The sequence below is a fragment of the Lytechinus pictus genome, chromosome 18 (assembly GCF_037042905.1).
Source record: "Lytechinus pictus isolate F3 Inbred chromosome 18, Lp3.0, whole genome shotgun sequence".
NCBI lineage: Eukaryota > Metazoa > Echinodermata > Echinoidea > Temnopleuroida > Toxopneustidae > Lytechinus > Lytechinus pictus.
This window is the reverse complement of record NC_087262.1, coordinates 23,820,460-23,847,068: the sequence shown is the minus strand read 5'-3', so window position 1 is coordinate 23,847,068 and position 26,609 is coordinate 23,820,460. Positions and strand designations below refer to the sequence as shown.

Below are 26,609 nucleotides of genomic sequence, written 5' to 3'. Positions count from 1 at the left end.
ACAGTTATTTGTGTGAGAAGCTAGAACATGAAATGATTTCGTGATATGGCCTCTATTCGTAATAAAATGAAATAGCATTGCCTCAGACTAGGCGCACCTGTAAATTGTGTCCTGGGGTGATTTTCATGTTGTTATTATCATCCACAATTATATTTATGATCTATTTTGATATAAAAGGCAGGAACAGACTTCCATTTTAAAGCAATCCAATGGAGACACAGATTGAGATTTTTTTAAATGAACAAAGAAAATTAAAAAACAATACTAATCGTTTACTATTTTGCTGTAAACTATTCGAGTATAAAAGTGGATGATTTTTTTTAATGAAAAACTTTGACAACGCAGAAATGCTGATCAACAGCAGTTAGAGTAATTTGATCGATTTCTCTCCTAATAAACTCACATTTCCTTTGACGTAATGTATAATCACATTTATTACCTGCTACAATGATTTGCCAATATTTCATGTATTACTCATTCTATAAATCAATTTTCACCATAATAATAGTTTCTATTTATAATATACAATATGTAAATAGCGCTACTCCAACAGATGTAAAATTAACGGAAAATTTAAGTTAAAAAAGAGACGAAACATATATATATATTTTTTAAATATATATAAAAGATGAAACCTGTTAACAAGAGGCCCTTTAAAGTTGCCTGGTTAAAAATGACCCAATTAATGTTCTGATACAATTACACCAGAGCTATAGGCTGATTCATGGTTAATAAAATCAAGCTTACTATTAATGATCTGACAAATTAGAGTTAGTAGCTCAAATATAGCCTCAATTTTTCAAATTTGTAGTCAGGAATTGATAAAGGGGACAGTTATTACATAAAATAAGATGAAAACCTCATCATACTGAAAAAAAAACTCTTGTTCGTTATACTCATAGATAACACTCACGAAAATTAGGAAATTTTCGCTCCGCAATGCATGACGGATACAAGAACACATTAATGACGAATACCCGTTAAATGACAAAGAACAGCTGGGAGGTCTTTGTCGAAATTGGTGAACTGGAACAGCAGTTTCCTCGTAAGTTTCGGAGCAGAATGCATGACGGAACTTTTCGATAAAGACTTCTTGGTTGGTCTTTGTCACGAAGGGCATTTGACAATACATTTTCTATGATCATGAATCTGTCGTGCAACGTGGAGCGAAAACTCTCTATCATGTGTACAAGCACGAAAGCCTCCACAAACCCAACTGGAATCCCTCAGCTCTGTTGCCGTGCATTGTGTTACCAATAATTAGATTTTCATGCTCGGTGACTCAACGAAAGTTACGTTGCGAACATCAATTTTGGGGACACATACTGAGCGTCAATTTTATAAATATCCCAGGTCAGGTTGGGAAATTAAATAGGTCTAGGCCTATTTATAACAGAGGCATAATGGCATATTCCCTATACCCTTTGATAAATGAAATGGTGGTGGCTTCTGAGGGTGGTGGTGGTGAAGGGAGTGATGTTGTTGTTGTTGATGGTGGTGGCAGTAATCGGGGCGGGGGATTTATGAGGAAGGGATAATGAAAATAATTCTTGACGCACTTCTTGTATTGAGATTATTATCCATAACACATTAATGCAATGTAAATAGACAAACAAGAAATTAAAGGCTGAAATAATAATGAAGACTTTGATGAAGAACACAGGACTAACAACGCTGTAAGTGACCATAAATGAATAGCGGAGAAGGGCGGAGAAGTTACACATGCAAAAGATCTTGTACATTTGTACGGAAGAAATTGACACAAAAATCTGAAAATAACTGAATATCCTGATAATAAAATAAATTGAATAGAGTTAATCATTATGAACTAAAGTCTCGCGGCTGCCGATATTACTACATGCCTCTCGAATACCCCCTCTAAAAAGAACCACAAAAATTTGATCAGACCATGGAGGTACATCAGACGAATCCTGTTCTCAGTCAACCCAACCAACTTGAAACCACAAGCAAAATATCTCACGAAACATTCTATCCCCATCCCCCATCATTCACCACTGCAAAAACAACAAGACATCTTGGTTGCTATGGAAACAGCTGTCGGATGACATTGGGTCGTGCCTTGCTTATGTCGGAGTCAAACCTGTAACCAAGTTCACAACCAATTCAACCCCCCCGCCCTTTAACTCGGAAAATATGATAGAAAAAAATCTGATTCTCAGACAAATATCTATTTTCAAGCCATATTCGCTGGTGAGAGAATGTGTACTTATTTCGTGAAGTTATTGAATTGCAGTATTTGGGTAACTGCGTGAGTTTCGTATTCTTTCCTTTTCTCTGTTTGGCTGACATTTTTTGGGGAGAATTTGTAAAAACACAATCATGTTCTACGATAGGATGATATCATAATGCCAATGGCGGCAACACGATGCACGTTTTACCAGGGTAATCTTCCTACCCCCTCCCTCCCCATTTTATCTCTCCTTGAATCATTACAATTGCAATTGCAAATATATTTCGGAGATACTTAAGAGGAATATGCTTTACCTGTGAGAAACATCAACATCAGAAATAAAATTGTCAGTGAAGTCAAGAAAGGATTTTTTAAAATCTTGTAATAATAGACCAGTTCGTAGTTAGTCATGGGCAATTTTGGTCAAATGACCCTTCATTTCTTTCAATGTGATAGGCAGATTTCAAAGAAAGATATTATGTAAGAATGCCTTACATAGCAGGATGAAGAAATTGAATAGACCAGGTGACTAGAATAGCACACCATTCAACACTCTATGAAGGTATTTGTTGCATTTCTAATTTGAAAGCATATTATAGCATGTTATACAATGTACTTTTCAAACTGTGAGATACCAGTCGTCCGTGGACGCATTGTTGTTTTTTGTGGATGTAAATGAAAAACACAATTCAAAAGAATACATGAATAATCAAAAATCAAAGTTGGTGCTTATCTCATTAAATTTTAAACCACCATGTCACTTTTGTACAAATGACCTTCGTCTGATCATGCGTAGAATCTTCCGATCATGCGCAGAGTGGAACTACGAACTGGCTTATAGGTAACGGGGGGGGGGGGGGGGGGGCAAACGAACACAAGACACACACGTATAAAAAAATATGTGGCTACCCGTTTTCCACCTTGCTATCATAGTTATGGTAGCATAATTTGTATAAAAACAAACTCTTTGAAAACAAATTTTAACAGCAAAGGCGTAGGCCTGTTTCTATATCATAAAAGGAAAGCAAGATACAGAAGGTGGCCCCGAATAAAGCCGGAAAGATCTCCTAAATGTCTTCCGTTAAATCTGTAATCAATTAACATATAGTAGCTATCTACATTTTCTAACGTGACATAAAATGATAATGATTCTTCCTCAAACCTGTAAAATAGGTAACTTTAAATTAAATTTACACCAATTTACAAAGAGATGTTTTATGTCAACCAAATTATATGCATTTACTAACTCATTAGAGTGGTAAGATTTGAAAAAAAAATACACAATTCATTTGTGCCTGCTTGTAATTCGTTCATATGTTTGTTTGATTTTTTTGTCACTTCTCTCTCTCCCTCTCTTTTTAACTGTGCGTCGCATCAGATTAATCTTTATTTGTAAAGGCAGTGTATTTTAATTTCAATCCATCTAGAAATGTTTTTAATTCTTGAAGAAAATGAATATAATCGTAACATTCAGTAGAACTAAAGATACAATGTCAATCCTCTAACATGGATAGTTACAGGTTATCAATATAATAGATACTCGAAGGAAAAAAACGGTTTCACTTCAATATTGAGGACTTAAAATCTCATGTAAAAGGCGGATATGAAACAACATTCTTCCAACCTTTTATCTTTTTTTTTCAAACGAGATTACCAAGTACGAACGATCCTATGCCGCAAATAGACATGAAATACGTTTTGTTTTCATTCATTGCTTTACCATGTTTACCTTTCACTTTATGTACAAACAACAAACAATTTGCATAAATTATGAGTAGAAATTAACTATTTTAGTAAGCATTTCTAGAATGGGATCATGATTACAGTTGATTCGTCTATGGTTGAATTGACCCCCTATGTTGGTTAATATATGACTACAGACAGTATACTGCCCTGACACCTTTCCTTTCCACCTCCCTAATTTAAGTAATTACACCTTTGAGATAGAATATTAAACTATTTTGAGAGTGTAAAGGAACTAGGTTGTCCCTCATTGTGAGTCATAAAAAAATAAGTTGGCCGTCATTCGATGTGAAGGCACAAAGCACGAGATCCCTTTCCTACACCTCTCCGTTGAACTCGCTTCAATCATTGCGGATTTATCACTCTTTTCCGGAAAAAAAGTCCGTTTACATAATCTTCTTTTCCACTTCCCCTGTGTATTCATACCCAGGACTATATACATATACGCATATATTAATGTACCACTAACACGATTTGACCTTAGTTACAAACTGATAAATTGCCGATAAATAATGTATAATGACAGCTATGACCACGTCCATGGCCAAAAAAACTTGCTGGCTAATTAGATACTAAATAAAATAGAATATAGGGTAACTCCCACATGCGTTGACATCTCCCTTCATACCTAAAATGTAACTAGTTCCTTACTTCTAACCAGTGGCCAGTGACTGGACTTGCATCAGGGTTTCTTGGAAGGTTATTACTCAAAATTAGTCAAACGTAGAGAAATTCAAAGCTTTGATAAACACATTTCCAACAAAATTACTAGCCTTCGCAGAGCAGGTTAATTGCCAATTCGTCTCCTGCCAACTCGTGCACTCACCATATATGGTCTACCTTTATTTTGTCTAATGCCATTCCGTCCATCAACATTTCGTCTAACAACCATTTGGTTTAATAACCTTTTGGTCCAATCATCACTTCGTCTAATCACCAGTTCGTCTATGACCATTTCGTCTCATAACCAGTTGGTCTAATATCCGTTTGTTTATTTTCATTCATTTTGTACAATTAACAGTCAGTATACGGACTAAATGGCTATTGGATCAACTGGTTATTAGACGAAAGTGTGAGTGGACGAAATTACAATTAGACCATGTGGATATTGGACGAAATGATGGTAGACCAACCCTAGTGGACGAGTTGGCAATTGGACGAATTGGCATTAGACCAAATGAAAACAAACCGAAGAGCAGCCTGTGGATAAATTAAACTTGATTCGCAAGGATTCATAGGTCTTCATGCACTCGTAAGCCAGTGGATTTTCACATTTCCGATACATCATGAACTGGAGTTGACACCCGTTTATTCCTGACATCTACAGAATAAGTTGTGATTATGGTTGCATCTACAGGCCATGACATAAATTACAAAATGGCATATCAGACATTTAATAAATTTCACCCCAATAAAGTCCACCCCAACAAAAAGTTGATTTGAATAAAAAGAGAAAAATCAAACAAGCATAACACTGAAAATTTCATCAAAGTCGGATATAAAATAAGAAAGTTATGGCATTTTAAAGTTTTGCTTAATTCACAAAACAGTTATGTGCACATCTTGGTCGGTATGCAAATGAGGAGACTGATGACGTCATCCACTCACTATTTCTTTTGTATTTTATTGTGAGAAATGTTAAATATTCTAATTTTCTCCTCATTGTCAAGTGAAACAACGATTAATTCCTCCATGAACATGTGGAATTAGCATTGTTTAATACTATATAATTCAGTCAAGTTGGTCCTTATTGTCAAATCTGTAAAAAATGAAATATTGTATAATTCAAACAATAAAAAACAAAAGAAAAAGTGAGTGAGGGACATCATTGACTGTCTCATTTGCATGTCACTGAGTTGTGCACATCACTCTTTTGTGAAAAATAAGCGAAACTTTAAAATATCATCACTTTCTTATTTTACATTCAATTTTGATGAAATTTTCAGCGTTATGCTAGTTTGATTTTTCTCTATTTTTTCAAATCAACATTTTTCTGGGTGGACTTGACCTTTAAGAGTGTTAGAGGATGAATAACTATAGACCTATTGTAGCTACATCGACCGTATGGATGTACAGGTCATAGATATATCAGGCTTCCCTGGATATATATCCCATAAGCAAGCCTGTCAATAAAAATAAAAGCGTCATTTAGCCAAGGAAATGTATTTCAAAGATATATTTTGCGCTAGAAATAATGATCTTCTCTCCTTTTAAAGAACCTTATATCCTACAGAAATTGAAATAGGCGCCTTCAAAATGAAAATTGAAGGAGGAAATTGTCAGTAAACTTTGGCATTGTGATTCATTACTAGATTCATTCTTAAACCACAAGTGGAAATGTCATTTCAGATACTGTTATCAGCATACGGAGATGCCAAGTCATTTGACCATGACATGTGTGCGCATTGTGAAAAACTAGCACGGATTATGATAAATTTATAGCTCATTTTTCGAGCCCGAAATCATGAATATCGATCACGGTTGATATTTTGTCGTCTGCGTTCGGCATGGATAAATCATTAATGCCAAATATGATTTATTAACATAATGTAATTTCAAGACGTTAACGGCACGCTTGATTTGATTCAATGTAATTTTGCGACACTTAAAGGGATAGGTCTTATAAACTAAAGAGGTCTTAGAACTACAGAAAACACTATCGATATATATTTTTTGAACGAACACTGATTGGAACTGAAAACAATTAACGGCATGAATGATTGGACAAATATCTTTTAATCAATATTTACAAATCTTAAAATTTTATTCATACCATTATGAAACATTTACGATTACATTTCTTACATTCCATTTTATTCCATGAACATCACCACTTTTATTCAACCTATCATCCCAGTATAGCTTCTGTACAAGCTGCCAAAGGGATTACTTCATCAAGTATCAAGTATCAAGTAAGTATATGCCTACATTGTAGACCTGCAATATAAATTCATTTGACGGGACGTTCATCCTGATAATAATTCAAGTCAGGATGAACTCCCACTTTAAGTTTAATTACGATTGTATTCTCTATGACTCTATCTGAAGTTTAATGATATCAATCATCATCATAAAATAAGCCTCTGATGTAACCATGTTCATCTTCATCATCCTTGTCATCATCATCATCATCGCCATCATCACCATCATCATCATCATTATCATCATCATCATCATCATCACGATCATCATCACCATCATCATCATCACCATCATCATCATCACCACCACCACCACCACCGTCATCATCATCCTCACTATCACCATCATCATCACTGTCATCATCACTGTCATCATCGTCATTTCATCATCATTATCATCATCATCATCATCATCATCATTATCATTATCATCATCATCATCATCATCATCATCATCATCATCATCACCTTTATCACCATCATAATTGTCATCATCGTCGTCATTTCATCATCATCATCATCATCATCATCATATCATCATCATCCTCATCATCCTCATTCCTCACCATCATCATCCTCATTCCTCACCATCATCATCATCATCATCGTCACCAATCATGTCAATAAACCAATGTTAAAAAAGTGTAATATATTACCTGTCCAAAACAAAATATAAATCAAGTCCCCCGCTGCATTTGGGCGTCTCAATCACTGATCCTGATGCTCTAGCATGCCTCTCACCGTGCCTCTCCATGATCAACCTACTAGCCTCATGGACCCCATCTAAATACCCCACATCCATACCGCCATCTCCCCGCAGCTCCCCCGGGAGAATACCTCCAGAAGACAGCTGACACAGACTGCAATAAACCACTGCACAAAATATCAACAACCTGTTCAAAGCCATGGTCCACGAGTCGAAACAGTTCACACATCGACCAATTGTCTACACTAGTATCATAAGTGCTCCGAGTCAGATGATAGAAAATTTTTCCCACGATCACGATATATTCCAAAATTTATGCTGCAGACTACATCGAACCGAGTACGCGCAAAAACACCAATGCTATGTAAATGAATACGAGTGGATGAAAGTTTATGCAGTTGTGAGTGCGCTCGCTCTGCAATTATCAAATTCACGTACGGAATTTGCCCGGACTAGTAGGCCTACATATCAAGTTATCATCAATGCCCGCATCAATGGAAACAACTCACCACTTGTTCTTTTTTTTTGTAGCTAGCGCTCAAATCAGACAGTATGCACACTATGTCAAACATAATGAATTCCATCAAAGGTCGGATGTGATTATAAATCCTTCGCAAACTTGAAGAAAACGAAATGAAAACATTCAGGAAAATTGAGCTCAGAGAAGGTGCGCATGGTAGCGTGTATAAAGCCCCATCAAGTTTTTCAGGCAGGCAAACACCGGTGGCAACCAACTCTCAAAATGAATCCAGGGAAAACTCCTGGCCTGGTATTAACTTTGAATCAAGGTCAGAGAGCAACGGGTTATTAGCTTCTTCTAGAGCCGGTGCCTGACAGATGATTTCATGTCGGCTCAAAATAATACCGTTTTATTCGAATATCTAGATATTCGATATCGGGGGGGGGGGGGGGGGAGGTTAGGATGATAGGGCGGCGAGAGGGGGATCTGAGTTGGCCTATAGTTACCGAAATATTGCCAACTGAAAATATAATTATGATTCGGGTGCGAAATTCAGCTGCTTCGTGTATGTACATTTATTAAATTCATCCAAAATGCTTTTTGAGGGGCTATTTTCTTTACTTTTTTCGATCATTCTTCAAACTCCATGACATGAAATTACAATGATTTAACAAAAAAGTGTTGCATACCTTAAAACAATGTGCTGCCGTTCTATAAGTCATCTGGTTTAATACAGATTAACGTCTAACTTCTATGGTGTCCAAATCAAAATATCATAGGGCAAGTCCTTCCTTTAAAAAAAAGTTGATTTGAATAAAAATAAAAAGATCAAACGAGTATAAACATATCAAGAATTGATAAAAATCAGATGTAAAATATGAAAGTTTGACATTTTAAAGTTTCACGTAATTTCACATAACAGTTACAGGCCTATATGCACATCCTGGTCAGTATGCAAATGAAGGAACCGATATGGAACCCACTCAATATTTCTTTTGCATATTCATTATGTGATATGAAATATTCTTATTTTCTCATCATTGTCATGCCTGAATCAGGGTTTTATTCCTCCCTGAACATGACACTGTGGAATTGTCATTCTGCGGTAAATGAATTCGTGTCGTCAAATATGTAAGGACTGAAATATTGTATAATCCATAATTCGCTATAAATCGTATATAAATGGCGAAAGTGTAAAATGTCATAGTTTTCTTATTTTATATCCAATTTTGATGACATTTTCAGGGTATGCTTGTTGATTTTTCTTTATTGATTCAAATCATTTTTAGTGGGTTGGACTTGACATTTGATATATCTTTATTTGGAATTACTAAAAGAACTGCTATAGAAAAAAGCTTTGGTTTATTCAGCTAAAACAATCCCATCAATCCTAGCATCTCCTATATTTGTTATTTTATCACTTGAAATAACAATATGTCATATTTCTGCACCAAGAACTGAAGGATGGAAAAAATAAAAGCTACTCCTGTTATCGTCTGTGACTCGTATAATTAGTTATAAATACAATGTCATAGTTATAAATACGGTGGGGCATAATGATTAAGCGTGGTTTTTTTTAAGTGGTATCACTTATAGAGTCAAGAAGACAATCTGTTTCAACAATCTCTCACTTCTCGGCCCAAATAGAGAATTGAGTGGAGGCAAATATAGATTGATTGCTTTCCGAGGATGCCCTAACAAGGAAATAACTTTCGAAATCAGCCCAAAAATATCGAAGAACGAAACAAAATAAAAACGAAACAAAATAAAAATGAAACAACAAAAAAAACAAGAAAAAAGATTTCATCTGATGATGAAGAGGATGTTAAAAATAGTGAAACAATATCGGTGTTCGTAATGTGTTTATTTCTTTTAATTCAGAAATACTTACGATACCTTTTTGGAGTACTCAATGCCTTCTATAGAAATACAGTGAATACTTAAAGGGCAAGTCCACCCAATCAAAAGGTTCATTTTAAATAAAAAGAGAAAATCTAACTAGCATAACACTGGAAATGTCATCTAAATTTGATGTAAAGTAATAAAGTTATGACATTCTAAATATCAGCCTTAATTTCACAAAACAGTTACATGTACACTTAAAATGTTGGGCAACATACTGTCCACTGTGCTGGGTAATGTATGTTGGTAAAAGACATATATATTCTGGGCAATTATTATCCAATTGAGCAAATTTTTTACCCAATTATTAGATTTTATTACCCATGCAATTTGAGCAGATTTTAACCAGTAGTTGAGTGGACAGTATAATGCCCAGGGTTGGTTAAAGGTTGGGCATTTTTTGCCCAACTACTTTAAGAGTGTGTATATGCACATCTTGGTCGGTATGCAAATGGGGGGGGGGGACTGATGGCACCCCCACTCACTATTTATTTTGTGTTTTATTATTTGAATCATGAAATATGTGAAACAATAAGTTTTATTTCTCCATGAACACGTGGATTTACCAATTAACACTTTGTGGTTGAATAAAGAGGGTCATCATCGTCAAATCAAAATTGACATATTCTTAGTTTAACTCAAACAATAAAAAAAGAAAATAAATTGTGATTGAGTGACATCATTGACTCTATCATTTTCATAACACTGAGTTGTGCATATAACCGTTTATGAAAAATAAGCCAACTAAAGTCCTAACTTTCTTATTTTACATCCGATTTTAAAGAAGCTTTTATCGCTCTGCTTGTTTGATTTTCCTTTTTCGATTCAAATCAACTATTTTCTGGGATGGACTTGACTTTTAGGTATATTACAGATGGACGTCAACTTTCGTGGGAGTGGATCCTTATTTGTTGAAAAGCATTAGAAATACTTGTAACATAGACATCTTTGTTATATGAACAATTATTACAGTCTCAACATTGTGATTTGAATTTGTTCATATTTATATAGCGTATATATATAGTTCAAATGTGATTTCAAAATGGAATTGAATAGGTTTAACTGAAAAAAAAACTCCAGGAAAAGTACAACAAAATGGTTAATATCGTGGGAGGATGCTATGGAATGCGATCAATCATTACAAACCGACACTAATGGTTAAGTACAATGACGTAATGACACTTAACCATCAAACTCAGAACCACGGAAGTTTTATTGAATACATAATTAACATTAATGGTCAAATTGAACAAATTAGGTTGAAAATAATGATTCATGGAAATGATTAATACATTCAAGTGATAACTGTGAACCTTGAACCAATTTTTCTAAATCCTTATTTGGATTGTTTGATAAATTCTCAATATCATTGTTGATAAACCTGTTTTCCCTTTTTTCCAGTTTCATCATATTCATTTCCGCTAACAATGAGTAACTTATCATTCGCAATTTTATACAAATTGTTTACCTTGTTTGGACATACTATTTCATTAAGCACATATACTTTAACTCTAAATTCCCCGATTGTTTCGTTTTCATCTTAGACTGGATTTCATTTTGTCAAGTAAAAATACATTAATGACAAAATGATCAAGGTCATCGTGATCTTGGTTCCGGCTCTATCTTGTCTATGTTCGGGCGCGGATCGGAGGAGGGGGGGGGGGGGCCACATGCCCCTTATCGCCCATAAATTTTCCAACACCCTTTTCACGTAGGTTTTTCCCCTTCATAAGGTGCTTTTTGTACCTTCCAGCTTTTTATTTTAAGGGGCGGGAAGAGAGTGCATACTAATACTAAGTTTATGTAAAAGAAAAATCCAGAGTAAATTCTTTAAATGTCTACCTTCTGTGACACCCCCTCCCTCAAATTGGTGAAATCCGTGATCTGTCAATGGCCATCTTCATGCTTTGGATGTCATAAAATCATGGATGATTTGGTGAGTCACATTGAAGTTTAATTAAGGACATATTAGAATGGTGAATAGAGAAAAATGGAAGCAAATGTTGCAATTTAAAAAGTTGTTTTCTCTCAATTCACGTTATTCACAATACACCATCCAAAATTTGGTTTTTTAATGCATTTCGTGGAAAGGGCCAAGGACAGAATACGCTGCTTCGATTTTTTTAGGGGATTCTAGAGGGAAAACACTGTTATAGAAAATGTAAATAGAACACCACTATTTAATTTGATTTGTAATTTTTATATACAGTCATCAACTTGTTATAAATGTTTTGTTTTGTCATCATAGGGGCTTAAATAACAACAGAACCAGCAGAGAGAGAGAGAGAGAGAGAGGGGGGTGGGAGAGAAAGTAGGTCAAAATGAGGTTATACCAGCAATAGACAAAAAGGATGCTCCACATGACTCACTTCCTATCTATTGGCCTTCAATGACTGGTATCATTAGACGGCGGTGCAGCAAAATAAAGGTGGGGGGGGGGGTAAGATTCCATGTTAGAGTATGATTTTTTTTTCTTCCTCTCTCATCGCTAAATAGATCATATTCTCGTAAGAAACATGATGTAAAGTTGCCAGCGTTATTAAAGACCGAGCTAAAAAAGGATGACAGCCTCTTAAGGTTTGGAGGTGTGTGTGGGTGTGGAGGGGGGGGGGGGTGGCTTCGAGTGCTAAACTATTTCAGAGAAATGATCGAGGTATCGAAGTATTGGTATGAATCACCATTGTGTCGTCATCACAGGGTCATAACGGAGAGGAAGTTGAAGAGAGAAAGATAGAGGGAGAAGAAAGAAAAAAATGAAAGGGAGAGCTATGGAGAGAAAGGGAGATTATGTAGAGGGAGAGAGAGAGAGAGAGAGAGAGGGGGTAGAGAAATTGGTTTTTCTGTAATAAAAGTTTTTGAGGGGATGTTGAGAGAGTGGGCTCGGGTTAGCAATATAATAAATTTAAAATTCATATTCAAATAGTTAAAGTAATTCGATCAAAATAGGAGCTTTTTTATTTAGCCAAAAAGACGACCGGTCAGTGGCAATTATAGGGAATGCGGGCGGGGGAGGCTAGGAAAATCGATCAAAAGACTTAAAACAACTACTGTCATGACTGTCATGATTGTAATGTTCATGTAGTAAACAGCGTTATATTAAATCTTACTGTGTAGTATTGTATTATTGTATTACACTGTATAACTTTCTATCGATGTATCCTACCACAAGCTATGACTTTAAGGGACCTACCCCTTATTCAGTATCCTCATGACAGTTTGGCTTTTATAGGAATTTGTGTAGCATATGGATAATTTCATCATGTGAATCAAAAATATTTCAAATTACAAGAGCCTTAGTTGCTTTCTGGAAATAATGTAGAATGGACTGATGTTTGTTCGACTCGGGATCTCCGAGCAGAAAAAAAAATAACAAACGAAAAATAGACGAAAAACAATATTATAAGGAGAATTCATGCTAGAGGGAAATGAACATTTGGATCACACTCCCAATTTCTTATTTTTTTCTTCCGTTCGTCCATACACTGCCGCGAAATATCGCGAAGTAAATCGCAAGTAAGAAACGCTCGAAACTTTACACAAACTAAGATCATGAGAGCTGGGTCAAATACACTAACAATCATGACAATAGCACCTACAATAGCCCCAATTGAGTGATAAAATAGAAAATATGATATTTCTATCGTGATTTAAATTCGTTATTTAAAGTTCACTTTCCGTCTATGTGATGCCACTAATGTCAGTTGTTTGCCATGCTCTGGAAAGGCATGCCAATTATCAGCTAAACACACAGCAGATGTATGAAAATAGAACTTTTATGCCAGTAAATAACTGCAATATAAATTAAATTACTTGAGAGAAGTGCTGACATGACCTAAATCGCATTTTATTGAATTCTAATCAAAGACCTTTCGACTGTATTTTGCATGACACATAAGGAGAATACATACAAGATGAAACAATAATTTCCCGCTCAAATATTCATTCTTTCAACTCTCTCTGCCTTTTCATGTCTTTTTTACCAATCCTTTTCCCTGCCCCTTTTCTTTCTTTCTTTCTTATCTTATTTTGATGGTTGCCTGAGATATACATCGTCCAAAATGCTTCTCCAAGTTCAGTTGAAGAATATACGTGGTGCTTCAAAGGATTGTGCAAAGAAAAGTATCGTACCTCACCGTCGTTTAAATGAATATTTTGAGGAAACCTGTATTTTTTTCAATTTGCCCCCCCCCCCTAACTGCCCCTCTTATTATTATGGGTGTTTTTTTTTTCATTTTATTCCAAATTACCAAATATTCATTCGAACCACCTACATATTTCATAGGGTAAAATTCGATGTTGATGGTAAGGTTTGTTTCAGCTCACAATTCTCCCTCGCATGATCATTCTTTCCCCCCCCCCCACTTTGAAATCCAGAAACAAAGTTGACGAGGTAAACTTTGGTGCTCCTTCTCATCCCCCTTGACTTGTTGACTAGAAACGCCGCTCCTGTTCTAGACCTTCTACTGTGGACGTTACTTTTCTTTCTTATTTTTTTATTTCTTATTTTTTAAATAAAGAACACAGTAACTAATCGGAAATGGAGCGTACGAACGGGGGCAACATCTAAGGAAACATCATCCAGTTACAAATTTGTAGTTCAGCGATATCCTCATTATGAACCAGACTGCATGTGAGATGTATACTTTCACAATTGATATCTTCCGCCGCTTGTCGAATTCTTGTGGTTCTTAAAAATCGATCTGAAATCATCTAGCAAAAAGAGGCAAAATGCCAAATAAAAAAAAAGGAAAACTTATACAAAGTTGCCAACTTAGAAGAAGACCTGTCCGTTGCCATGACGACAATTTTTTTCAAATATTCTGGCAATGAATCATCAGTTCATACCGCATGACACGTGTGGGGTCACAGAGGTCTCCACCATCCTCATAATCGTACCTGGTGGGTGTTTCATAAAGCTGTTCGTCAGTTACGAATGACTTTACGCTCTACTGGTAAACATTTGTTGTGCTAAATGATATATCCCTATCTAACTGACATAGCACCAAGGAATATATTCCAGTCTTGCGTAAAATCTTGCTTAATATTACGATCAGCTTTATGAAACACCAGTGACCAAGCTCTTTAGAATTTGATAAGAAGATGTGCCCCATGAAAAAAAAAGGAATGCAGCGAGAGGAAGCGCTAATTGAAAATAATTCTGACGAGCAACCAAACTGAGGCCACGATGTGCAGACCCTGAATGTTGGAAGGGGCGCCATTTCAGTTAAAGTCTGTGGCATCAAGGGGAGAAAATTTCGAAATTGCCTCAGTTTTGTCCAAAATACTTTTTGCCCCCTTGGCCTCCCCCCTTTTTTTAGCACCACCTCTAGTGAACACACACGCACCCCCGGTCCTTCCCATTTTTCTTGTTGTCGGAAAGTGGAATTTTCATTAGGTTACTCGAGAGGAATGTGCCTAATTTGCATATTATTTTCGTACAGGTGTTTGGAATTCTCTTGATCGGCCGGATCACTTTGATAGGGTTAGGATGATCGATGTATGTACGCTCGAAAATTATAATTCTAGTTATTTTCTAATCCTTGTTATGTAATTTACGGATTTTCAGGATTTGTTTTCTCGTAATATTGAGTGAAACAATATATATATATATTTATATCTTTTTCATATTGGCTGTTTCAAAGTTTAACAAATCCTTAGCGGAATGATATTTTCTCGGTGGTTCCGCGACTCCACTGCTTGTGGGCATTTTACGTTAGGAAGATTATTGCACGTCCCGGTGCTGGTGCAGGTCGGACTGCAATCGAAGCAGGCCTGGGAATGGGCTGATCTGGTCCGACTCATTTTATCCTCATCGAGTCTGAGATTTTGAATATGTATAGAAGCTGCTACTCCATTGTGGTATCCTGGGTGATGTAGGTGGTGTGTAACCACCAGTAGCCTCTGACTTTGGGGTTGTTTTTCCCTTCGTTTTGTTGGTTTTGGTATAACCTCAATAAAGTCAAAGAAGCTCAGATCTGGTGTTCCGCAGCATCTGTAAAGTTTGATCTGTTCCCTAAATTGGCTAATCCAACCCACCCCCTGACATTATCGATCTATCATTCTCCTTGTTTAGATGCGTCCTGTGAACATTGGTGGAGAGCACTGAAATTATTCAATTTCATGATAATTATGGGCATTCAATATTTCCAAAGGTTCAGTAAAATCAACAAAAGGATGAGATAAAACTATTTTACAATACTCTATACGTATGAAAATAGTCACACTGAATACATTTTTTGAATGGAATTTATATCATTAGTAATATATCAATAACAAAATTCTATAAAAAGTTGAGAAAATCCTAAATATTATCACTAGACCACTTAAAATCTTTGATATTGTTTTAAATACCAGGGCAGAACGCCGATTTACAAATGGGCTCGCATGCCCCTACTTTCTCCCTCTAAACAGAATAACCAGCCCCCACCCACCCGTCAACCCAGATCCGCACTTGGCTTTATATACATTGCCGACAGCCTGGCGTCAAACTTTGAGATGACAGGATTTTAATTAGCTCATTGTCACTGATCTAATCTCGAAATTTTGTAGACCGAATCCATTTATATTCTGAATATTTCGTAACTTAGGTGCCATTAAGAAGATGTCATAATCCAACAGTTTATAAGAGTCGCACAGTTTTGCCCGACATCGATTTTCCGAGCTCATCGTCATCGCAGGGTTCTACGAGACAACATCAAAGGATCTCGATAGGGAAATGTAAACGGCTTCCGACATCGGCCCAGTTCAAATGTCTAGTTATCATTAAGTTAATGTTATAATTTGTTAGTTTGATTTGTAATCACGACTATGTCAGTCCCTACAGAGTGCACATGTCATAAAAGGTTTGGTATTCCTGGTGATTCCTAAGACTCCTTCGAAAGATAATGCCGGTGTATTATCAGGTTTCGTGAAGGTGAATCGATGAAGGAGACTTGTAAAACCAAGAAATGTTTCCATCCGGGCTAGTTGTTCTCCCGGGCACACACGACGACCTATAGACATGAAAAATATATTTCATTCGTTATATTGATTTAAAAAAATCCATATGTTTCAATATGGTACTAATTAAAAAAAAAAGACAAATTCAGGATATTGGTTTTCAAATATCGGGCAGGGCAGAAAAGAAAAGCCATATCTGTAACAGGGAGGGAAAGGGGACGGGTGGGGGAGGGGGAAGCCCAAGGTATCATTTTTATTTTCTATTTTCCGGGGGGGGGGGGAGTGTTAGATTTTCCGAATAAGAAACTCAAAGTCGAGGGAACAAAGCGAACGAGCTCGTCATCGGGGCGATTTCGCTTTTCTATCTATCTATATCTATGTTGATATCTCCGTGTTAGATGCAAGAAAATGAACAGTCAGTCCACAAGCCCTGAAAAGTAGCTTCTTTTATCCAAGTGATATTCATGACAAGAGGGTTTTTGCATAGTTAATGAGCTTGGTGCGAACCAAAACACCTCTTTTTATTCGGCCATTGCTGCTCTAAATATTGACCAAATTTCATGCTTTTGGTATCTTTGTAAAGAAGAAGAATCATTCTTTTAGGTCATGTGTTTTGATTTTTTAAAGAATGTTGTAATATAGGAAAAAATTTTGATCTAAAACATGAAACAAAATATTTTTTTTCATCGAACAAAAGTTGTTGTTTTCACACTTAATTTCTGTTTGGGCACAAATGATTTTTAAATCATGATAAAGCTGAAGATCTAAGCTTTAATATGATATAATTTCTATAAGAAGATGTATTTTAGATGGGTCAGCAGCCAGCTTTTCATAGGCCAAGTACATTTTGCAGCTCAAAAACAAGAATACTGCGCTCTGATTGGTTGTAGACTCCACACACCCACGCAAATTCCAATGCTCCCCACACTGGGCCTCTGCAAGGTCACACTCACCATGTGGTAATCTCTTCAAACTACCCGCCGCTGTTTGTTTTGAAAACAGTATTCAGCCAATCAGAACTCTGGATTTTATGTTACTCAAAAATTTCAGAAATCTCGTCTTGCATCTTGATGGAAATAACTGGCTGCTGACCCATCTAAAAGATGCCACATATCAAGAGTGACATTGTAAGAAAGTATAGAGTTTGAGCTTTCTGATGATATAAATAATGTTGGTGCCTAAAACACAAAATGTTGCACAATTTGCAAGTGAAAACAGAGGAAGAAAATTATGTTTGATGCATCTTTTCAGGTAAAAAAATCACTTATTTATCAAAATATTTCATTCAAAAGAAATGACCATTATAAAAGGGTAACATTTACTCTTGCCCATGGTACAAAAATAATCAATATTACTCAAGAAGAAAGTGGTTAAATTCTTTGAGAAAGAAAGTCTCACAATTCACGAGATTTTGCAGGGACATGAATTCAGCCACGAGAGGACTTGGATAAATCTTGCTCATTTGCTCATTAACACAGGGGCTTGCGGACTGACTGTGAAGGTAGATTTACAATTTCAGAAGTGTTGACTTTTTATCAATGAGGGAGGGCGCTATACAATTTCCCGTAAAGTACAGAAAGAGAAGAAAGTAATCTTTGTCTGTAATCCGGGGTCTTATTAAACATCGCTTGTTGGCGTAGGGAAGAAAAGTTATGTTTACCTGGTTAAAAGTGCGTCTACCAGATGATTTCATACATCGAAAATAGGACGGGCATAACATGTTTACGGAAATGGAAGATGATCATCTCATCGCTCGCAACCCCAGAGTTTTGTAAATAGGATTCGAACTAGAATGGATATTATGTTTTGAATAAGATTTAAATAATTTACCGGTACTGAAAAATATCAATTCTTCTCTCCGAGTCAGCTTGCCATCCTCTGTCAGAAATCTGTCAGGGTTAAACTTTTCCGGATCCTGCCACCGATCCTTCCTGTTCAGCACCTTCCAGATGTTGGACAGAATGGTGGCGCCCTTTGGTATGGTGTAGCCTCTGAAGGTCGTGTCAGCAGCAGCTATGTGTGGCACACCCAGAGCGGCAACGGCGCTCTTCCTCTGTACCTGAAAAGAAAAAGGAAAGGATTGCCTCAAGAATTGGAAGTTTAATGCAAAACAATCTAAGATGTGGTCAGGGAATTTCCCATTAGAACATTTGGAAAATTGTTGCCTGCCGTGAATGATGAGTTGGTGGCTCTTTGTCCTAGCAATACTTGTCCCTATTACTTAAATGCAAAAACAGTAAATCTGTAATTCATCCTCCTTCCGATATCTAACCTGTGCGGGAGTGACACTTGCAAAATGTTCTCAAGAATAAATATAAAATCAAATGTCAGACCCAGATCCCTACTTTGATATTGAAGTGATTTTCCCCCTTTTACCGAGCATTCTCCCTCATTCATTATCGAAATTCCTCACTGGTGCAATATTTCACCACTCCATCAGAGCATATACATGCAGAACTGGCAAACTTACATTCTCTTGACCGATAAAAATTCAAAGCATTACCTCCAACAGAACTGCATTGGTGAAAGGCAGATCTTTCAAATCGGCCAGCCCCGGAAGCCTCTCTCTTCCAACCACGTGATCAAGTTCATCCTGAACACGTGACTGTACCTCGGGGAACGCCATCATGTAGAGGATGCACCATTTGAGTGTGGTGGTAGTGGTCTCGGTGCCAGCGAAGAAGAGGTCTCCTACGGCCGAGTTTAGGTTCATCTTGTTGAATGAGGTCTCCGAGTCCTGCAAGGAAAGTTAGAGCATTCCGAGATTAACTCGATCTCTTCAAAGACCGGTGATCTGCTTTTCGCCGCTGGTCTCGAAGACAGATATGTGATATTAGCCGTATCATTGGCGACAGACATGGCAGATGTCTTGTCCTTAGCCTTAGACTCAGTGTAGGTCATCGGACGATGCCAGGATATATTTCAGAAATATAAGAAAGTAATAAAATAAAATAAATCCATCTTGTTTTCAATGAAAAATCAATTGCAGCCGTGATGTAATCATCAAGCCCTCTGTTGGCATCGCAGACAGTCGTGGCATTGGCCTAGGGAAGTCTTGTCTTAGCTTTGTCTTTGACCTTGGAAATACTGGCATTGGCTTTCCGGCCTTGTCCTGGTACACGTCTTACAAAGAGCCGCGATAGATTAAAAAATCAAACTCAAATCGATCTGTGAAGTTAAGAGATGGGGGATTTAGAATAATCGCAGTTTGAATTGGATTTAAATCCATCGCAACTCTTTGTAAGACAGGGTCAGGCTTTAAAGAATGAAGGCCTCGTTTTATAAATAGTTACTTTTAATAAAACTTTGTCATTACGGTAACCACCATAAATAAAAACTGATTTGCTGCTGAGTCATTGTACGATTACCATGCTACTTATGATAATGGTGCACAGACTACATTAATTACATGTAGATACTGCTTTCTTCCCCGGGGATACACTAACAAATTATTTCCTGGTTTCACTTGCCTTTGTATCGGCCATCTTCTTAAGGTAAAGATCGATGAAATCTTTGGGATGATCCAGGTCCACAGATTTCTCGTGGCTTTCAATCTGATCCAGGAGAAACCTGTTGACCTGCTTCATGTTCTCAACCATCTTCTTCGGTGCTCCAAAAGGAATCTTCGATATTCCGGGTAGAGGGAGAAAGAGTAGCGCCCCACCTCCGCTCGATAACTCGATGTTGATGTTCATTAGACGCAATAGCTGTATACAGCAGTAAGACAATTTAATAATCATAAATAGCAACAGCACTAGAATGAACAAGTATAAGTGATTATGAGGATATCTATAATAAAAATAACAACAATCATTTTAGTTATTAACATGATTAAGATAAATGATAATAAATTATGATAATAGTATTAATAACACTAGTATCAATGATAGTGATGCAAATAATAATGAAAATGATGATGTAGATGATGATGATGATGATGCAGATGATGATGAAGATGATGATAATGGTGGTGGTGGTTATGGTGGTGATGGTATAGTAATAATATAGATAATGCTACTACTACTTCTTTTACTGTTATGATATTGTACCATAACTGCAACTCGTAATAATTTGATTCAGCAACGCCCTTCCCCCAAAAAGGAGATAATTATAATGTAATATTTAAATACCTGTTTAAATTCGGCATTAGTGTATTTATATTGCGTCCCGAATGCGATGGAACAGACGATATTGGCTACAGCTTGTCCAAAGAGAATGTTAGGATCGAAGGGTGCTCCTTTCATCTCCTCAATAGCACCCCTCAGTTGGTCCATCTCAGCTGATACGGTATCCTCATAGCTCTTTTTTCCAACACCCAGACTACGAAAAACAGAATGGGTAAACTTCCTCTGCTCCTCCCAGACCTTACCGTTGGCAAGTGTGATCCCTGCGTTTAAGTGGATACAAAGGAGCAAAACGTGAAATTAAAACATGCAGTGCACTTTATTTCAGTGTTTTGCAACTTCTGGTAAAAAAAAAAAATCGGTTTTCATAAAATTCGATGATTTTATGTTTTTTTTGTAATACAAATTATCGTTCTACAGTGCGTATCAAAAAAAAGTTTACACTTAGAAAAAATCTTGTGAAATTATACATTTGTAATATCCTGAAGATATTTCCACATTTTAACATTAGTACAGATTCATTTAAGCTAATGACGATATAACTGTCGAAAAATATTTCCGCTTGAGTGAGCACCACTTACTTTTGAAAAGTTCGTGAAAAATGATTTGCGCAGAACTTTGATATAGTTATGCGAATAAAAGTAGACCTTAATCATGAAGAAAACGTTGAATTTAGCTAGTAAAATTGATTTGAAGATATCTTTTACCCTTTTTAACTTGTTTCCTTGTCCAAAACACTTCGAAGAGTGCATTGCGCCCCACCCCACTCACACACCGAGGCCATCGTGGCGATATTTGCTTTACAATGACCTGTGATTTACATGAAATGGTTTAGGCTTGATTTTCATTTTGTTTATCATTGTCAAGCTTGGAAAAAGTGTGGAGAAACAAGTATTAAATGAAAAATAAAATGTAAACCCACTTTAAATAATAAAAACTTAGTGAAAAAATGCTGGAGATGTCTGATATAAACTTTTGTTCAGATTAAGTTTGATTTGATTTGATTAATTTATTTTCACATTCCAATAACAAAAGTATATACAAGTGTAATCATTACTTTTCTTAGCATAACATAACAATAAGCAAATGACATAATTAATAACATATGCATATATATACAATCTAACATTGTAATTGAAAAATATTTATACCTGATAATTTTTTTTTTTAATTATAAAAACAAATAGCAGAAAAAATTATATATATACCTATATCGACATAATACATTTTGAAATGTGGGAGACCTTCATCTTAAGCTTAGAGCTTGAAATTGATAAAGGCCTCAAAGGAAAGGGGAAGTTATGCCCTCAGGTCCAGCTGGCACAAAAAGACTAAAGGTTGTGCTTACTATGTGTTGGAATATCAATTCGGGTGGCAAAATTGTTACAAAATGTATCCGTTTCATTTCAATTGACTAAAAGTGCAAGGGAAATATATGAGAAATGTTTCGCAGGGTAAGTTTGACACATCGTGAAAACGAGCATTTCTGCGCAAACAGATTTCTGCGAGCTTTACACAAATGGACAGTGCTCACTCAAGTGTAACATTCTGTCAAAACTTTTACTTTCATTGGATAGATGAGACACAAACCCAAGAGTGTATGTGAAAAAATTACCAACATGTTGTATATTTTTTATTTCCCAGGGCTTTTTCAAAGTGTAAACTTTTTTTTTATACGCACTGTAGAATGGATTTTCCATAATATCTTAAGACCATTTTGATATTATATAAGTTATAATCTGTATTTTGACTTGGTATGGTTTGATTGTTTTGCTTGAATCGGAGAAAGATAATAAGAGAAAGTCAAATCTCTTCATCCGGCCCTTGAACATCTTTGAAGATAATTCGTTTTCATCTTAATCTCAGGAATGGGGCCTGCCCTTTATTTTGAACAGAACTGAAATAGATAAAATATCTATTAATGAATATATAAGTTATGAATAAGTGATGAAATTAAATTTTTCAAATCAAACAATTAGAAAATAAGAGAAGCGTTTTCACTCTTTGTTTGTTTCCCTGCTTTTTTCTCTCCTTTTCTTGAGAACAATAGTGTTAAAATCTCTTCAGACCTACCATTATTGGCAAGTCCAAGAACCTCTTCTACCATGCGGCTCTTTGGTCGATTGTTGAGGTTGGGATGGTTGAATGCCTCTAGTATGACATCGTAGGAGTTCAGAAGCACGAAGGTCAAAGGTCCTACCTTGAAGGAAACCACGTCACCATATTGGTCAGCCCAAGACGAGTAGAGACCGAGGGGGTCGGGGTTAGCCCTGTTTTGGTGTTGAAAAACGAATTAAATGGATGGTCCGGGCTGAAAATATTTATATCTTAATACATAGAGTAAAATTCACTGAGCAAAATGCCGAAAATGTCATCAAAATCGGATAACAAATAATAAGGTTATTGAAGTTTAAAGTTTAGCAATATTTTGTGAAAACAGTCGTTATGAATATTCATTAGGTGGGCTGATGATGTCACATCTCCACTTTCCGTTTTCTTATATCATAATAGGTCCATGCTTATATACATAAAATCGTAATTTTTTTCATTGTTTCATACTCATTTCATATAATAAAATACAAAAGAACAAGTGGAGACGTGACATCATCAGCCCACCTAATGAATATTCATGACGACTGATTTCACAAAATATTGCTAAACTTTAAAGTTCAATAACTTTGTTATTTGTCATCCGATTTTGTTGAAATTTTCTGAATTTTGCTCAGTGAATTATACTCTATTTATTTAGTTATACATACTTTCGGCCCGGACCATCCCTTTAAGTAATAGCGTGATTTGCGAATAGGATGATCAGTGTTATTTCCTAAATATTTACTCATTTATTCGATTATGAGTAATAACCGGTCCCAAAATTACTTGCTTATCAAAGATAACAACTACATTGAAGAAACGAAAAATATATAAGCTGCAGGAAGATATAAAGAAATTCTGATAAAACGGTACACTTTAGATAATTGATAATGAATAGAGTGATGAATGAATAGATACAAAGAAAGATAGATATAGATAGATAGATAGATATAGATAGATATAAATAATATAGGGTTTGTATAACGCACGTATCCACCTTGTTAGGTGCTCAAGGCGCTCCTATATTACCCAGGCTAAACTAGTATACCGATAAATAGATAGATAGACAAACATGCAGATAGATAGATAGATATAGACAGACAGGCAGATAGATAGATAGAGAGATAGATAGGAATGAATCGAATTACATACCTTATCATTTCCCAAGCTACGCCAAGCAAGGGTATCCCTGTAGGGCCTGGTGGAAGGTTCTTGGTTCGAGACACGATCCTCTTCACAAACCACATGACCACCAATGCTATAGCAGCTGTTGTCAGCCACAGTCTGGTATTACCTTGTGCTATCCAATCCATGACTATAGGTCTATACACCTGAAACGGGGGGGGGGGGGTGGTAATTAATTTTGAAACTTTAAGGGATTGTCGCGAACCCCCCCCCCCCCCCCCTTCTGGCCGTAGCGGAGTCTAACTCACTTGCGTCAACCTTATTTAACCGAAAAGTGAAGATTTTATTGGCCACTGCACTCTATCATGTCTATGATATTAGAATGTTAGATGATTTTCAAATAATAGAACAAATATTGAACCGTATAGAAGCTTAAAAACAGGTTTTGAAATATAAATACGGAAGGACATCCCAGCCCCCAAACACATGATGTCGGTTTTCCTTGCTCTGAAAAGCAAAACTACGTGCCTAAAAATCAAATTACCCTCACTTATTACGAAAAAAAATAGCATGCAAAATCATTATAATCTAAGCTCATTGCTTTTTTTTTATTGGGGGGGGGGGGGGGTGGATGGATTTTGCGATTTTGCACATAGTGACAGTCTTAATAATGTTTGTCTATGTATGTTGCTCAACTACACCTGCATGACCTGGGGCCGTTTCACAAAGCTATACGTAAGTTAAGAGTGACTTAAGAACGACTGGTATCCTTTCTAGGAACTATATCAACGCCTATATGCAAATCTGATGTGTATCACTTACCACAAGAAAGGATCACCAGTCTTTCGTAAAGTCTCTCTTAACCCTAAAAGGACTGGGAGCCATAATGCCCCCTCGACGCTTCGCGCGATATTTCCGAAACGAAAAAAGATAATGCCGCAAAATTTGCGACACCCGGGTATAGCATCGCGACGCCAAGTGACTTTTTACGAGACGATGTCATGCCGAAAATGGCTCATTTTTATACTTTGTGTACAAAGTCTATGGGAGATGAAATAAATTAAAGGGTGATTATTTTTCATTCTAATTGGTCTGCTGAATTAATTTAGGGTTTAATTTAGTTTTTAAATGGTCTGTAATAATTTTCATTGAAAAAAAACAATGAAAAACAAAATATGAAAACAGAAGAAATACATAAGAAATTAAAAAAACAAAGAAATACATAAGGAAAAAAATTCACTTTTGCAATTTTTCTTTGTGGAAACCTTTAAATTAGATTAAAAAGATGACATCTGGAAAAAAAATAATTTGAATTGAAATTGGGTGTTAAATATGCAAATAATGTTTTTCACGAATAAATTTGCATATTTTATTCATAATAAATAAAAAATAATCGTTTTCAGATTTTTTTTTTACTGACTTGTAGTTTATGTTGAGAAGAATGTGTGTGCCAAATTTCGGCGCGATCGTGCGAACGGCGGCCGAGTTCGGAAGGGGTAGGCCATCACCCCCCCCCCCCAGTCCTCAATACATCTCAAATAGCCCAGTGCTTTATGAAACGGCGCCCTGAACCGTAATGTTTGATAATTCCACTGTCATCGGACTGACTGACTGTGACTTTTACAGCATGGTTTTGAACTTTGAAGATTCTTTTAATGAAAGATAATGTTCGAAATTATTTATTAAGATGCTGCAACATTCGTTCAGGGAAATGAGAATAATGAGTTAACAAAAATATGGTTCTATTTGATAGCACTGACCCCAATTACATAATAATCAACACTTTGATTGTGGGCATCAACGGAAAGACAAGACAAGACATACAATACCTCGGTAAATCATAGAGACTTACCTATTACTGACACAGTGCTTGTTAACAGAACAAGATATAGGGTGCTTGATCATCCGACTGATGTGTCTTAAACGCAGAGTAAATTAATAACAGAGGCGATGACGTTGCACTTCAATAGTCCCTCGGTTATGTCGGTATGAGCTAGGTTATGCAGTTGAGTATTTTACCTAGTTATGGAAACAACATCCCCACATTAATATGTCTACTGAGCTAGGTTGAAGAAAGACGGATAATCCTTCGATTATTGACGTTTATAAAGCTTTTTTTCTTCAGGCATGAATGTCCATCGGTCAGATGGTCAATAGGCCGACGTGACGTCATAAAGGAACTGTCCCAGTCATTGACGCGTAGTATTTTCTTTCCGGATTATATAACCGAGTTCATTTTGTGTACATGTTACCTAACATGGAACGAGGGGGAGGGGGCAGTAGCGTACCGTGACTCGGAGGAGACAAAGCATTGGGGGGGCAAAGCATTGTTCACAGACAATGCACTGCCCCCCCAATGCTTTGTCTCCTGCGGTTCACGGTACGCTACTGGGAGGGGGGATCACAA

General features: G+C 36.4%; 1 protein-coding gene across 6 annotated transcripts; it reads right to left on the bottom strand.

Annotated features, from left to right (window-relative positions):
* Positions 1-16,151: 16,151 nt before the first annotated feature.
* Positions 16,152-26,373, bottom strand: LOC129282251 (cytochrome P450 2J4-like). Of its 6 annotated transcripts, none has more exons than XR_010296474.1 (9): positions 26,055-26,373; positions 24,230-24,520; positions 23,060-23,256; positions 20,993-21,249; positions 20,333-20,569; positions 19,366-19,599; positions 18,693-18,921; positions 16,657-16,915; positions 16,152-16,400 (listed from the first exon to the last, which is right to left on the bottom strand). XR_010296474.1 is itself a non-coding variant. In XM_064113130.1 (9 exons), the coding sequence occupies exons 2-9, from the start codon at positions 24,388-24,390 to the stop codon at positions 16,314-16,316; spliced, it is 1,524 nt and encodes a 507-aa protein (XP_063969200.1). In that variant the 5' UTR covers positions 24,391-24,408; positions 26,055-26,354; the 3' UTR covers positions 16,152-16,313. The 6 variants fall into 6 exon arrangements, 3 of the variants coding, with proteins under 3 accessions (XP_063969200.1, XP_063969201.1, XP_054774154.2); XR_010296473.1 differs by having other exon boundaries at positions 24,230-24,408; positions 26,055-26,365; XM_064113130.1 differs by having other exon boundaries at positions 16,794-16,915; positions 24,230-24,408; positions 26,055-26,354.
* Positions 26,374-26,609: the final 236 nt, after the last annotated feature.